The 15,878-nt window shown below is 41.6% G+C and overlaps 1 protein-coding gene across 10 annotated transcripts in view; it reads right to left on the bottom strand.

The window, feature by feature from the left end:
* anks1aa (ankyrin repeat and sterile alpha motif domain containing 1Aa) overlaps positions 1 to 15,878 on the bottom strand; it is a 91,180-nt gene that overhangs the window by 69,686 nt on the left and 5,616 nt on the right. For 7 of the 10 annotated variants that reach the window (XM_077741223.1, XM_077741069.1, XM_077741296.1 and 4 more), the window contains exons 2-4: positions 3,092 to 3,172; positions 2,788 to 2,944; positions 1,449 to 1,511 (exon numbers count right to left, since the gene is read on the bottom strand). In XM_077741223.1, the coding sequence (XP_077597349.1) occupies positions 1,449 to 1,511; positions 2,788 to 2,944; positions 3,092 to 3,172 (301 nt within the window). The remainder of the gene's footprint in view (positions 1 to 1,448; positions 1,512 to 2,787; positions 2,945 to 3,091; positions 3,173 to 15,878) is intronic. The other 3 variants (XM_077741521.1, XM_077741144.1, XM_077741456.1) reach the window with 1 other exon arrangement.

Here is a 15,878-nt window from a genome sequence, read left to right on the forward strand (position 1 = left end):
GGAGATAATCATCGTCAATCACCCCTGCCCCCTGACGTATGCAGAGATGGACCCTCTGCAGTTCGCCTATCATCCAGGCATTGGTGTGGAAAATGCTACCACCTACCTGATGCACAGGTCTCTTTCGCACCTGGAGAATACGGGAAGCACGGTGAGAATTAAGTTTTTGACCTCTCGAGTGCGTTCAACACCATTCAGCCTGTCCTACTGAAAGGGAAACCGGAAGAGTAAGGAACCACCTAGCCGCATGGATCATCGACTTCCTCACTGACAGACCACAATTTATGAGACTCCAGGATTGTACGTCTGATGTGGTAGCTTGCAGCACGGGGCCCCACATGGCACAGTGTTCTCTCCACTACTCTTCTCCCTCTACACATCAGACTTCAAACATAATACAGACACCTGCCACCTCCAGAAGTTCTCTGACGACACTGCTATAATTGAACAAGTGACGGACGGAAACGACCTAGAGTACAGAGGAGTCATCACAGCCTTTGTTAACTGGTGTAGGCAAAACCACCTCTGCATCAACACCAGTAAGACAAAGGAAATTGTCATCGATTTAGGAGAAATCCTCAACAGACCACTCAGGTGAACATCCAGGGTACCGACATTGAAATCGTGGAGAATTTGAAGTACCTGGGTGTTCACCTCAACAACAAACTAGACTGGCCCACAAACATAGATGCCCTGTATAAAAGGGGCCAAAGCCGCATCTACCTACTGAGGAGACTGCGGTCCTTTGGAGTGTGCAGGACACTGCTGAGGACTTTTTACGACACTGTGGTGGCATCTACAGTGTTTTGTGCAGTAGGCTGTTGGGGATGTGGGAGCATGGAGAGGGACAGAAACAGAATGAATAAGCTGGTCAGGAGAGCCAGCACTGTTCTGAGCTGTCCTTTGGACTCTGTGGAGGAAGTGGGAGAGCAGAGGATGTTGACCAGGGTGATGTTCATCATGTACAGCACCTCCCACCCCCTGCATGAGTCTGTTGAGTCCCTCCGAAGCTCTTTCAGCAATAGACTACTAAACCCTTATTGCAGAAAGGATCCTTCCTCCCATCAGCTGTCAGGCTCTTTAACAAAAGAATTGTGTTAAGACCTACCGTATGCATGCATGTACATCTATGTGCATGTACGTGTATGTATGTATGTGTGTGTGTATGTATGTGTATGTGTGTATGTAGTTGAAAAAGCTTCAATCAAAAGGCTGGCTCTCATGAAGGTATAGTCATCATAATGCACAGGCAACTCAAGACAATTTGGATTACTAGCACGGATAACCAAGCAAAAGCCCAGTGATAGTGCTACAAGGGAATTTTGTCCATTGTTTGGAAGGAGACAGGCCCTGCTTGTAGAAGTAGCATTACACCCACAGCAGGTCGACAGCATTGAAGCAGAGAAACATTCACAAAGGAAATATTGTAGCAGCGCTGTTGTACACACCTTGGCATTAATATAAGGGTCAAAGGGCCCACAGCGTTTGAACTCTTTATGGTCTACTGAGCTCTGGGAGGGAGAAAAAAAGGATAACTTGATGTTTTGATTCAAACAAGAAAGCAATAATACATAAACGGTTATCACAACTAAATATTAGAACAAGCCTAGCAGGGCTTTATTAATGACCAAACTGATGTCATGATTAGTTAATGGTAGAGAGAAGTTAAGAATAAATGGCCCACAATCAAACACCTCAAAATTTGATGAGATCTTCAGTACAATGCTCATAGTGGTTTATTTCTGCATGTACAGAGTGGCTGAAAAAATATTGTTAATATTCCCAAATACATTGAGTTCATCACACATGCAACACTGAAACAGCAAATGACATACCATTCACTAAAACTATTTAATAAAACTGATAATTCAATCCAAATGCTTTTATCAAAATACCGTACAGGACGGCCGGTCTGGGTTCAGGATTTTGTGCCAACAAATCTTCCACCGACAGTTTAATCAATGGGATTTCGGGAGAAAACAAGAAGCACCGGACCCTAACCCATTAATTGCAGTTGTAGGACACCAGATTGGTGAAAAGATGTCCTGTTTATAGGTTTGAACAAAAAACGCATACACTATAGCACTTTGTGGAATAGTTTGCCCATTGTTGGTTTAGGATATCTGTAGAAGGATCTCTGTGACCGGGTAATAACTTTTTTAATGTGTTTATCTCAAATTGTTCTCACTATTTGGTATCATTCAGGAATCAATTCATACTTTAAATTAATTACCATGTATATTTCGATATTTTATGTGTAATCCAATGATTTTATTTTGTCCTGATTTTCTTTTTGTCCCAGATGTATTTCAGGTTGTTCATAGGTGTGTAAGTTAGTTAGTTAGTTAATTAGTTAATTAGTTAGTTAGTTAGTCAGTCAGTCAGTCAGTCAGTCAGTCAGTCAGTCAGTTAGTTAGTCAATTAGTTCGTCCGTCAGTCAGTCAATCAGTCAGTCAGTCATTCAGTCAGTCAGTTAGTTAATTAGTTCGTCCGCCAGTCAGTCAGTCATTCAGTCAATCAGTCAGTCAATCAGTCAGTCAGTCAGTCAGTTAGTTCCTTGAAATTAACTTTACTAACAAAAAAAGAAAAACAAACAATTTTTTACATTAATTTCTTCAGATTTGTTCAAATGACATCAAATTTTGCTCCTTGTAGCCACTGAGTTACAATAAGTCGGACACCACTGCAAAGGTGATTATTGTTGAAACATTTCATTCAACTGAGAAAAGTTGATCTTGTTCAATACAAAGACCAACACAAACTACTAAAATGTAAATCCAGGCCAACCTGTTCATTGATTTTGGGTTGGGAGGGTCCTTGGTGGATGAGCAACCTGACAATGTGCTCGTCTCCTTTCCATGCTGCCAAGTGCAAGGGGTAGCAGCCTTTGTTGTCGGCTATGTTGGTCAAGGCCTCGTTTCGTAGGAGCAATTCCACCACTTCACTGCCAGTTAAAGAAGTAAGTAAGGTAAGATTTTAATGGGGGAGTGATACACAAAATTTGTAAACGCAAAAGCAATAGCTTTATGTTTCCATGAGAGCCCTTGTGTAATGTGAGAAGAAATATCCTCGATGTGGCATTAGGCAATACCTGTGTCCATTCAAGGCGGCATGGTGGAGCGGGCTATATCCAGTGCTGTCCAAACAATTCACATTGGGACCTCTCCAGATGCTGACCAAAAGAAAGAGCAATACGTTAATTTTTGCATTTTTTGGTACACAGACAAAACATCAGTGGCCGGCCGTCAGTGCCTTCAGGGCCATCTCTGCTGGCCTAAGAAATATCTGAATTATGTATTATATTTTGTCCATCAATACTTATTAAATAATTCCAAATTGTCTGTTAGCTTCCTTTCATTGCTTTTCCGCCTGGTTGCACTGCTTCCAGATGTGTGTTTTCATATTGAAGCATTTAACCCAGTGCTTCTCAATTATTTTCTGTTAGGCCCCCCCCTAGCAAGAAGAAAACTATTCGCGCCCCCCCACTTCCCACCGTGACTATAAATAAAATCATTTTATAAAAGTGTTATAGGTACAACATGTGAAATGTTGCACTCTCACAAACATGACAGAAGTAACAATGAGAGCGCCACTGCCAGCTACTGTTGTGGATGCGCAATTACACTTTATACTAGTACGGCCAAATAAAATCCTGTTCCCCAGGGTTACACGCGCCCCCCCAGGTATCGCACCGCGCCCCCCCTAGGGGGCGCGCCCCACTATTTGAGAAGCACTGATTTAACCAATCACATTTCAGCCATTATTTGTTGCCAGGGTCATAAATCTGCCTAAAGGCCTTCACAATCAGTTCTGCGGGCTCTGCTGCATTAAATAAGCGTCGATACGAATGTTGCTTTAACCAATCAGAATCATTTGGTGACACCATGGCCATTTCGCATGTGGAGGGATACGTCATCACTTTCACCAACTATGATTGGCTAGTAGGCAGACCAAAGCCAAAGTGAGCCAGCCACAGATCGCAAACTACACCCACAATGGCAGATTTGCTCACAAAGCTATTTTCCAGACAGACTTTCCCAGAAAAAAAATGGACATCATTGAGAAAGGGCGGTCAACTCCAAAGCTAGCAAGCCTGTTACAGGAAAAGGGCGTGTCAGCCACTTTCAGTGCGCTAACTATGAGAGCTACCAAGCTGTATTTGGAGCGAGCTATATATTGGTGTGTTGATTTGAAGCCATTTTCAAGACGGACTATGCCAGAAATATGACAGGGCAGGCTCGACCTTCATCATTAGCTACGATGGCGATAGAAAAGAAGGACGAAAGAAATGAGGATGGATATTGTGTACAGTTAAAAAGGATTTTTGGTGAGTAAAATGTGGCTATATTCCTAAATAATATTTCAAATGTGGGCCCGGTTCTGATATCTGAAACGTTCATGTTTGTATTTAATCACTAAATGCCCATAGGAAGTGGATTTTACCCGATCTTAGAGCGATTTTTTCCGTTTCGCCATTGCCGTCCATCACAGTCTTTTCCCGGGGAAATCACCCCCCTGGTACGGTTGTAATATCTGAAAAGCGCCAGTATTTGTATTTAATCAATAAATGCTGCTAGGAAGAGGATTTTACCCCATTTTCGTGCATTGATTATTTTTAATGTGTCGCAGCTGGAGGTGCAGTCAAAGGTTTTATAGCCATAAAATAGTTTTTTATAGCCAAAAAATAGTTTTTGAGGGTTTCGATCGTTAAAATATCAGCCTTGATACCAGCATATTGTGTATCCCATGCTATTATTGACACCCAGAGACTTTGTGAACACTAAACCGCTACGGACACACTCCCTGGTTGTGTTTACGTTACTTCCTTTTTGAATTTGTCTACCTGCAGGCAACACCCTTTCGGTTTCAGAACACAAAGGAAATGATTGTAAAGTTGTACAGCATGTCATGAGCTAGTGAGGTCGGGGCCCGCCGTCTATTTTTTTTTCACCAGGCGCGAGTAGCCTTGATTTTTAAATAGAACAAAATTCCACCTTGATTTGTTTTCGTTTTATTTCTTGTTGGTTCTTGTTCGTTTTATTTCTTGTCATATGAACCATCGAAGGAATTGAGATATTTTCACATTAGAAGCAATATGGCTGCCAACAACATTTTTAGAAAGCATCAGGCTCTCATCAATATAAACTTCTCTTTTATTTTTCAAATTGAATAATTTGATATTTTGCATTTACAAAGACAGGCATATTAACCTCGTTATGATATTGACCCTAATAATGTTCTTTTGATTCATACAGAATTTTAGAAATAACACTTGTGATGATTTCCCCTCCAAAATAACACATTTGTACTCCTTATTGATACCATGAATATAGAGGTAAAAATTTCTAAGCGATAAATTGTAAACCTCAAAAAGTTCAAGGCTTATGCGCACGGGCAGCTTATTTGCAAGTTAATACGGTAAATGGAAGCTTGACTATCTCAAGTGTCACATTCAGCAGAAAAGTCATTTGAATGAAAATGACAAATGAGAAGGACAGACGTGAAAAATAAGGTACAATTTAAGTCTGATTTGTGCATATTCTATTGACATTCATTAAAATATTTTATTTATGGTTACTAGACATGCCCCTGCTTATGGCAGGTGTAATACTGATGTCTGCCCATGGGGAGCATTTATGATATTGCTCACAATGGTCCTCAGTGTGCTTAAAGAGGGTGTCTGTATGCCCAGCCAAATGAAAATTTAGAGGGAACATTGCATAGCAGTACTTCGTTGAGTGTAATTATAGTCAGTGCAATCTTCTCGGATGGATCTGTTGCATGTGAAACTACCAGCATGTCTTTTGAGTCTTATTTACCACATTAGTCATTCATGGCGATCTACTAAAAAAACAAGGCCTGCATGGAGGAATTGCTAAATTGTGAGGAAACACTGTGCATTGATAATGCCCAGCTATGCAAGCAAGGAAGCTATGACCCAGTCAGATATTAAAAGCAACATTCTTCCTTCTGCTTCCTCTAATAATCAACAGTGACCTCTTGTACGCCTGTACCACGTTTGGCTGGCCACTGAACACATCACAAGAAATAGTGGAGACCGAAACCGATTTTTGGTTTCTGTCCTAGATAAAAGAATAATGTAACAGCTTACAGCAGTTAAAAAATAACATAAAAATGAACAGAGCAGCAACTAGGACAGGAGAAGTTAACAAAATCAGGCAGAGTGCAGACAGCATCGCTAGAGAAGTAAACGACATCCCTGCTTAGGCATTTGGCAGACATTTGGTCTGGGACTTTGACTTGATTGCACTGACCGTCGTACTTGCGAAGATTGTCACTTCCTTTATAGTCTGTGTAACTGTAAGGCTCCCATTCAATATTTAGAAGGAGATTCAATCTGACACTCATCGTTGATATTATTTCTTTCATTTGGGCAAAACTAACTCCATAACAATTTGATTCACAAAAATGATGTGATTGCATTTTGCTTCAATTTACTCCAAAGGGGTCTTTAATTGCCCGAACAATGGCCCTAGGAGTTCTTTAAGATTTTGTGAGTTTGGCACGTTGCAAAAACCACGTTGAACTGTACAGTAACATCCGTACATGAACACTAATTAACGATTTAGAACTGCCTAATTTTTTGCATCTGTCATTTATTTGTCATAGTATATACACATTTACAGTGATCAGCAGTAAATTTAGAACTCTTCCTCTCCGTCTTTTACCGAGGTGGCACTCAAGGCTAGTAATCAGAGTGGTGCTAGGCAATCCACTGTCATCCTTTTACAACGGCTCACCAACATTGAATTCCTGGTGTGCCGTGAGCGATGCTTAGGAGTGCTGCAGGAAATTACAAGTCATACATCATAATAATCTATGAGAGAAATCTCAATATTAAGAGAATAAAATCTATTACGTTGTAAAAATTTAAACATGAAATCACAGATTGTACTACATTATTCAAATCGTAAAATTATGATATTTAAGTCATTCTGTTGCTTATTTTTATTAAAGTAAACCGGAAGCGCTTTGCTTTTCCGGGCTCCAAATTTGGTTGATATAAAGTCTATGAGCGCGAAACGGCTCTTCTCGTACATTTAGGTGGTTGAAGTAATATTGGGAGGGAAAAAGTCGTAATATTACGAGATTAAAGTCAATTTCCTGTATTTATGGTATGTGAAGTTGTTTGGTTTCAGTGACATCAACTTTTGCCGAAGTAAAGTCTCTGAGAGCACATTACTTTTTGCGTAATATCGGGAGAAAAATTCAAAAATTAAAATAAGGTTAAAAAACGTGGCATTCATTATTTTAACATCAGTCAAAGTGAAAGCTGTTCGGGGTTTGCGGACATCAACTTTGATGACATTAGATCGGTGTGAAAATAAATAATTTTAAAATAATTTGGGGGGATTATTTAATTCCTGTTAATATTTTTTTTTATTAGAATGACTTTATAATGTTAATAAAGGCTGCATAGTTTTATATTAGAAGATTTTCAGATGGGGGTACGCCTTGCAAAAAGTGTGCCGCAGCTCAAAAAAGGTTGGGAAACAGCTCTACAAAGCTTGCCCTTAAATGGAGGACAGATAATATTCCTTTCTGTCATCCATTAGCCCACTGATAGTCAAATAAGGGCATGTTACATATACAGTCGTACCTATACTTACTCTAGGTACGAATTTTTCAAGTAACGAAACCTTTTGACACGAAAACAAGATCCAAGTAACGAAAACGTAAATAAATCTCTTATTATTATTGTTTTTATTGTTATTTTTATTTTATTTTGAAATTGTCGCAGATGCATTCATGCTTAACAATATCACAATAACCCTAACCCAAACCATAAACACTCTACTGGGCTCTCATTGGCTCTCTCATAACAACAGTTCTCTTTGTTTCAAGATTCTCTAATGTCCATTTGATCGATTTTCATCCTTGTGTCCTTGAATTTATGCCTGGAGGAAGCTGTGGCCGAGTGCCTTTCGACGGACTCCCAGTTAACAACAACTCGCACCGTTTCAAGAATCACTTAGGTACTTTTTGACTGCCGTTCGTCATTGTGTGCTCGAACTTATGCATGGAGGAAGCTGTGGCCGAGTGCCTTCGACGGACTCGCAGTCGACGCACAACCTGAACCGCAGCCCGAGGTGGGCGAAATTGTGTCACAGGGGCAGGCGATGGGCCTGCTGGTCAGTAAGGGGGACATTTACGACTTGCTCAACGGGCACCAAAACGAACTCTCAAAGGAGCTGCACTGAATGCAATGCTCGGTAATGCATTAGGAATTCAAGAAAAGGCGGCTGAGGAGTTAGCAGATACCATTCCAACAGCACAAATAAGGAAAAAAATGGGGGAGAAATTTTATGAACTTTACGACTTTGTGGAAAAAAACAGCCTGACAGTGTTCACGAGTAATGCGATCACACACTTTGACGACAAGTCTTGTAAATTTTAGAAACATTGTTAAAAGTCATCGAAGGTAAATGCCTTCAGATATTTTTTTCTCAAAACGTACGTCAACAATCACTGCCAAAGGGGAACTCAAATCCAAGCCAGTAAATAGCAGTGACGATAAATTAAATGGGTGAAAAATTAGATGTCAAAGAAATCATAAAACTTTAATGAAAAAGATTAAAAGTTCAATATAATATTGTCTTGAATTCTTAATTTCATTTTTATTAGATGTGTTCATGTGTCCTTGTGTTAAAATGTAAAACCAGCTGAGTGAATAGCACAACGGCCTCACAGTTCTAGAGTCCTGAGTTCAAATCCAGTGTGTAGTTTGCACATTGTCAGTGTACTCCCACATTCCAAAAACATGCATGGTAGGCTGGTTGGGCATGGTAGGCCCCCAGGGGGGCGCGCCCCACTATTTGAGAAGCACTGGTGTATACACAGGGCACAAGGAGACGGACAGCCATGCACACTCAGACCTATACCTAGGGACAATTTTAGATTGTCCCATCAGCCTAGAATGCATCTTTTTGGGATGTGGGAAGAAAACAGAGTACTCAGGGAAAACCCACGCAGGCCCAGGGAGAATATGCAATTTAAACACAGGTGGACCAACCTGGATTTGAACCCAGGACCACAGAGCTGTGAGGCAGACGCGTGAACCACTCATCCCCCGGGCTGCCCATTCATAGATATTAATCATTACATTTTATTGTTACTAAATAATTAATGTGTAGTTAACATGCAGCTGCTTGTGGCAGGTGTGATACTGGTGTGTGCCGATAGCGCGCAATGATGACGTTGCTCACACTGGTACTCAGTGTGCTCAGGGAGTTTGTCTTTTTGCCCAGACAAACAAAAAATTAGAGGAAACATTGGTTATGTCTGCAGTGCGGCATTGACACGATCTCTAGCGCCTTTTAAGTATTCTTAATTACTCTTCTCCATGCATATTGTCATTGATACTCATTGATTAGCAATGGCATAACTATGTTATTAAAATTATTCAGTCTTTTTGTGCTTGGTGGTGAAATGACAAAAAATTGACCGCATTGACCGCCGGCCGTCTTGTCTGCGTGGGGGAGGCACTGCAGCAAGATTTTGTATCTTGTCATCTGGCCATCTACAATGGGCCAACACGAAGTGGCGGGGGTGCTGTGCCATCCTCCCGGAGGTGGCAGTGAGCGCCGCGCCGCATGGTGAAGCGGAAGGAGGGCCTGGACACTCGAGCCCCTGACTAAGTTCCTCGGTTGACCTCGCCCGTTCAAGCTCCTCGCCCGACCTCCCTCGTCCAAGCTCCTCACCCGACCTCGCTCGTCCAAGCTCCTCGCCCGACCTCGACGTTCCAAGCATCCTAAGCTCGTGCCGAGGCCACGCAAAGAACTCCCGTTGCCACTGGGGCTGCCAGTCGCACCCGTGCCGAAGCCACGAACCAGGCTTCCGGTGCGGGCCGGCCTGCCAAGCACCGTTCTGCCAATCACCATTCTGCCAAGCACCGTTCTGCCAAGTACCGTTCTGCCAAGCACCGTTCTGCCAAGCACCGTTCTGCCAAGCACCGTTCTGCCATGCACCATTCTGCCAAGCACCGTTCTGCCAAGCACTGTTCTGCCAAGCACCGTTCTGCCAAGCATCATTCTGCCAAGCACTGTTCTGCCAAGCACCGTTCTGCCAGTCGCGTGCCCGCCCAGCGCCTGCCCGCCCGGAAGTGGAAGGGGCAGGTGACGGCGAGAGCGGCAACACTCCGGCGCCCCTGGATGACGGGGCTGGCGACGGCAAGAGCAGCAATTCTCCGGCGCCCCTGGATGACGGGCCCGGCAAAGGCGAGAGCGACACTCCGGCGCCCCTGGATGACGGGCCCGGCGACGGCGAGAGCGACACTCCGGCCCCCCTGGACGAGGGAGTTTGCGGCCCTCCAAGCAACCAGAGTAAGGTGCCCGACCGTTCTAAAATTCTGCTGACTCTTAAGTACAGGGGGCTTGGCCAACACTTAAAGGACCAGCGGGGACGCCTGCCGGACCGGCCACGATCACTCCCTGCCACCAGCCGGCGCGAACGCCCGCCGGACTGGCCGCGATCACTCCCTGCCACCGGCAGAATATTTATCCGACGCACTCGCCCCGCACTGGTCGTGTGTGTGTATACGTTTTTCAACCTCGGCCCGTGGCGTATCAATATGCCTCCTCAGAATAAGTGCAAAATGGATCGCAACTTGGATGAAATTTTAAGAAATACAGACACTCACTCGCAGAACTTTATTGTTTCTTATTTGACAAAATATCCCATGTTGACGCTGTCTCCAAAAGGACCCACATTTGCATATGTGCGACTACAGTGTGACACATGGTGGAATTACTGACTATAAACACGTAGAAGGACCCAAACAGAAAGATAAACTAATTTTCATCATGCTGTAGTTTTTCAATAGTTTAAAAAATACGATATTTCAAATAATGTACAAACATGATAATAACACCTTGATTTAAATTTTCCTACGCTATTTCTTTTTACATATTTTGATTTTGCGTGAATATCATTCACTCCAGAAATACTCTGGAAATGGGACAAGAGTACTACTGAAACGGAGTCGACGGAGGGTGGCAGCTCTGGAACAGAAGTAGTATTAAATAGAGTCAATATAAAATGAGGCCAATACACAGTATTAGATAGAGCTGGGCGATAAAACAATAATTATCGGGAAATATATTTTTGGCCCAGCGGCTTCAGTGGTTAGCATATCGGACTCATAGCTCTGGGGTCCTGGGTTCAAATCCAGGTCGGTCCACCTGTGTAGAGTTAGCATGCATGGGTTTTCTCAGGGTACTACGGTGTCCTTCCACATTCCAAAGACTGATAGGACACTCTAAATTGCCCCTTGGTACAGTTGTAGTACAAGTTTACATGCACTTGTGAAGAACATAATGTCATGGCTCTCTTGACTCTGATTTTTCTGTGCTAGAGTGATTGGAACAGATACTTTGTAACAAAAAAACATTCATGAAGTTTGGTTCTTTTATGACTTTATTAAGGGTTAACCGAATAAGTGATCAAATCTGCTGGGTTAAAAATATACATACTGATAGGTCTGAAAATACAACTTCAGGAGCAGGTTAAGAACGAGTGAGATCAATTTAAATAGGAAATAGGTTTATTGCCGGACTGCAGGATGGTTGGAGAATGCTCCGACAGCTGTGAACCTCTCACAGCCAGCCTTCCTCGCAATTCTCTCTGAATGAACAGAGCTCAGTCTTTATATAGGAACTATAAGGTAATATTTCTAAGACAGTGATGTAGGACAGAGTTTATGTAAACAAAACTTTGGGCTAATATGGTTAGACATAAGCACATTTAAGTTATATGCAAACACGATATTTTTATAGCACACACAAACTGCCGCAGCCTTTCTTATATTGCGCATTTCGAACAAACAGTTCCAAAGTGAGTTGGCCATATTCCACAATACAAAGAAACAATTGCAAGGCCAGTTAGTTGGCTTATCCTACATTCCACTGTCTTAACAAACAATTGTAGAACCAGTTTGGCCTCAATGGCTCAACATGAACAAACAATTATTAAGCCAGTTGGCCGGTCTACCCCAATAATACAGCAACACGAATTAGCAATTTTGGTGACTTAGAAAGTTGTCAGTGAAATGAGCCTCATAGCATGGGCTCTTAACTTCTTGTGAGTGATTATGTGTGACTACAGCTGGTGACTTCTCTGAAGCCCTTTAAATAGGGCTCATTGAATGCAAACGCCGACGAATGCTACAATGGGAAAGTCAAAGGAGCTCAGGATGGATATGAAAAAGCGAATCCTTGACTTGAATGAGTCAGGAAAGTCACTTGGAGCCATTTCAAAGCAGCTGCAGGTCCCAAGAGCAACAGTGCAAACAATTGTTTGTAAGTATAAAGTGCAGGGCACTGTTTTGTCACTACAAAGATCAAAAAGAAAATGCAAGCTATCACCTGCTGCTGATATAAAATTGGTCAGGAGGGTGAAGATTCAACCGAGAAACACCAAAAAGCAGATCTGCCAAGAATTAGAAGCTGCTGGAACACAGATGTCAGTGTCCACAGTCAAGCGTGGTTTGCATCTCCATTGACTGCCGTGCAAGAAGGAAGCCCTTGCTCCAAAAGTGGCACCTTAAGGCTCGACTGAAGTTTGCGGCTGATCACATGGACAAAGATAAGACCTTCTGAAGGAAAGTTCTGTGGTCAGACGAAAGAAAAATCGAGCTGTTTGGCATAAAACTTCATGACCCACAATCAATACGTGGGTAGGCTGAGCTGTTGCATTTTTCAGTGTTTTTCCTTCCTTAGCCTGTTAGCTCTCGCGATCGCTCATTCAAGACTACTTCTCGTTGGCAAGTAGTCGTCCGTTATCCTACTGTGAGGACATTTGTGTGCATCAGTTTCTGAATATTTGGAAGGGAATACAAAAGCAAACAGCCCCTTGATAGCAAACGTGAGGGTGGAGGTCTGACAAACAGCTAACCCGCCAGGAGAAGGTATGAAAATGTAAAACAGAATTAGAATTCAGTTTTGGGTAAAGTTACATTAACCGTATGTTTGAGTGTGTCTGTATAAATTAATCCAAGTTAATTTAAATGTGTTTGTTCGGTTTACAAGTGCGTTGTCATGGAAACTCGAGAGCCATGAAACAAGTGACACAAGTATATGAAAAGCTTTTGACCACAACTGTATGTGTGTGAGTGTGAATGGTTGTCCATCTGCTTGTGCCCTGCGATCGTCTGGCCACCAATACAGGGTGTCCCCCCGGCTCTGGGATATAATGAATGAATGAATTTTTGTCAAAAATAATATTAAAAACCTTTTATAAAAATGCAATAATTGTAAACTGTAATTACACCACCCGACTACTAAAGAGAACAGGGGCGCTGTAGCAAGATGAACGATAGCTGTGTTTTTAGCATGTTAGCAATCCAGGCTAACATAAAATATGATCACAAAAGGACAATAACACTGCCAAAATAAGTGATTATGAAATGCGGGACAAACCAAGTCGACCCACTAAAAGATCTAAGTGAATCTTCCCTGGCGTTTTCTTTCTTTTTTTGTTTTTTTTTAATGTCTCGTACCTGTGCAAAGTGCAGCCTTATTGAAAATGTCCTTAACCCACTGTCCTCATTTGTGGAGAGCCTGAAATATTTTTCTTACTTTATCAAGAAATGTTCCCATTTTATGAAAATGTTCTGAAAACTAAAATTTATTATCTTGTATTAGAATGGGTTAGGTTCATCCAACTTTTTAATATTTTTTTGTAAATGGCCAAAAATTACTCTGTTTCTTTTTGTGAGACTGAAAATAGGCTGCTTGCCAATGGTGATGATGTCTTCAGTTGATTACAGTGGTACCTCAACATACGAGTGGCTCAACATACGAGCAATTCAAGATATGAGTAAAATTTTGGGCAAATATTTATCTTAAGATACGAGACAAATTTTGTTATACGACCAGACGGACGCGAGATGCTGCACATAGGAACATCATGGGCACTGTCTCTCTCCCCGCTACTCCCTTGTGTAATGTCTCTGGTTGCAACTCCCTCTTTGTAATGTCTCTGTGGGCACTGGGTGGTGCGTTGCATTTTTTCAGTGGCCCCAACCCACCCCCCCTAGTCACTGTGAATGGCGTACAGTGATACCTTGCTTAACGCGGTTAATGGGGATCGGACCCCACTGCATTAGCTGCATATCTGCGAAGTAGGCGGGCGCCATCAAAAACGCTTATTGAAACGTATAACACGTGCACAAAACCACCACCAGGCTAATATGCTGTTCATTCAGGTGTTTTATTCTACATTAGAATGCAGGTGTTATGTTGGTGCATAAAATCAATGCAAATGTAATAAATGTAAACTTTTATTCAGAAAACTAAGAATTTCAAAAACATCATAGCAGAAATTCAAAAACATCATAGCACAAATTCAAAAACATAGCAGTCCGGATGGATCTCCCGCAGTTCTTTGGCGCGTAAGAAACATTGTTATGGGGAGTTGTGAACGTTGTTTTTTCTGATCGGTGAGGATGCGCCTGTAAACAGCCATGACCTCATCGATGCGATTGCTGAACTCGACTGCCCTCACCATGTTATCATCCATTTCTTTGGAGGTCTTTTGGCATTATTAAAGAGGTCCTGCAAATTATGTAAAGTAAGGCCTTTGTCAGCTTCGTCACCCTCGTCGTCGGCAGCAGGCTCCTCTTCCTCCTCACTCGCCGACTTGGTCATCTCCTGTAGGTCCTCCTCTGTCAGTGGGTCTGAGTGACAGTCGATGAGATTTGACACTGAAAAAATGCAACGCACCGCCCAGTGCTCACAGAGACATCACAAAGAGGGAGATGCAACCAGAGACATTACACAAGGGAGTAGCGGGGAGAGAGACAGTGCCCATGATGTTCCTATGTGCAGCATCTAGCGTCCGTCTGGTCGTATAACAAAATTTGTCTCGTATCTTAAGATAAATATTTGCCCGAAATTTTACTCATATCTTGAATTGCTCGTATGTTGAGGTACCACTGTATTTTCTTTCTTTCTTGTTGCACAGCAGATTTTGGTTTGAAGGCAAATGTATACAAATAAAGATGCCTGTCAAGTTTTATACTTTACTTTTCATAGTGTCAGGAGGGAGCTTCATATTCTCTTATAAAGGTAACATAATTACTTTCATATTTGAATAAGTAAAGGAAAGTAATTTATTTACTTATTCACAGTAGTTTGAAGTTTGAAATTTGAAACAAAAAGATGTGACAGTAATTGTGATATTTATCGATATCGACTGATTTTTTTTTATCGTGATAACAATTTGTCATATCGCACACCTCTACATAGCATGTTTTCATCTTTAAAGGACTAATGCTAGACCTAGGCAGTATAGCAAATATTGTTATCACGCTAAAAAAAATATCAGATGACATCAATAATTATCACGATAACTATCAAATCTTTTTTCTCTCAAATTTGAAACTTCAAACTTGTGTTAGCAAGTAAATACATTACATTCTTCATTATTCATGAAAGTAACTTACTTTTATAAGAAAAGATAATATAAAATATTATTTTAGTATTTTTGCTCTGTTGTGGAATAAAGATAATATAACTCACTCCTTACAAGATGAAAAGTAAAGAATAAAATCTGCAAAAAAATTGACAAGCGTCTTTATTTTTTATAAATATTTGCATTCAAACCAAATGTTGCTGTGCAATATGAAATAAATAAGATAATTGACTGAAGGCATCATCACCTTTGGCAGCCAGAATATTTTCAGCCTCACAAAAAGAAAGAGTAGATTTTTGCTACATTTTCATAACATTTACATAGGATAACATGGGAAAACTCCTTGATATCAAATTTTAAAAAATACTACAGGCTGTCCTCAAATGAGGACAGTGGGTTAAGGAAATTGTCAATCAGGCTGCTCTTTGTGCACGGGTATTTACAAG

Source organism: Stigmatopora nigra, chromosome 1 (assembly GCF_051989575.1).
Source record: "Stigmatopora nigra isolate UIUO_SnigA chromosome 1, RoL_Snig_1.1, whole genome shotgun sequence".
NCBI classification, from domain to species: domain Eukaryota; kingdom Metazoa; phylum Chordata; class Actinopteri; order Syngnathiformes; family Syngnathidae; genus Stigmatopora; species Stigmatopora nigra.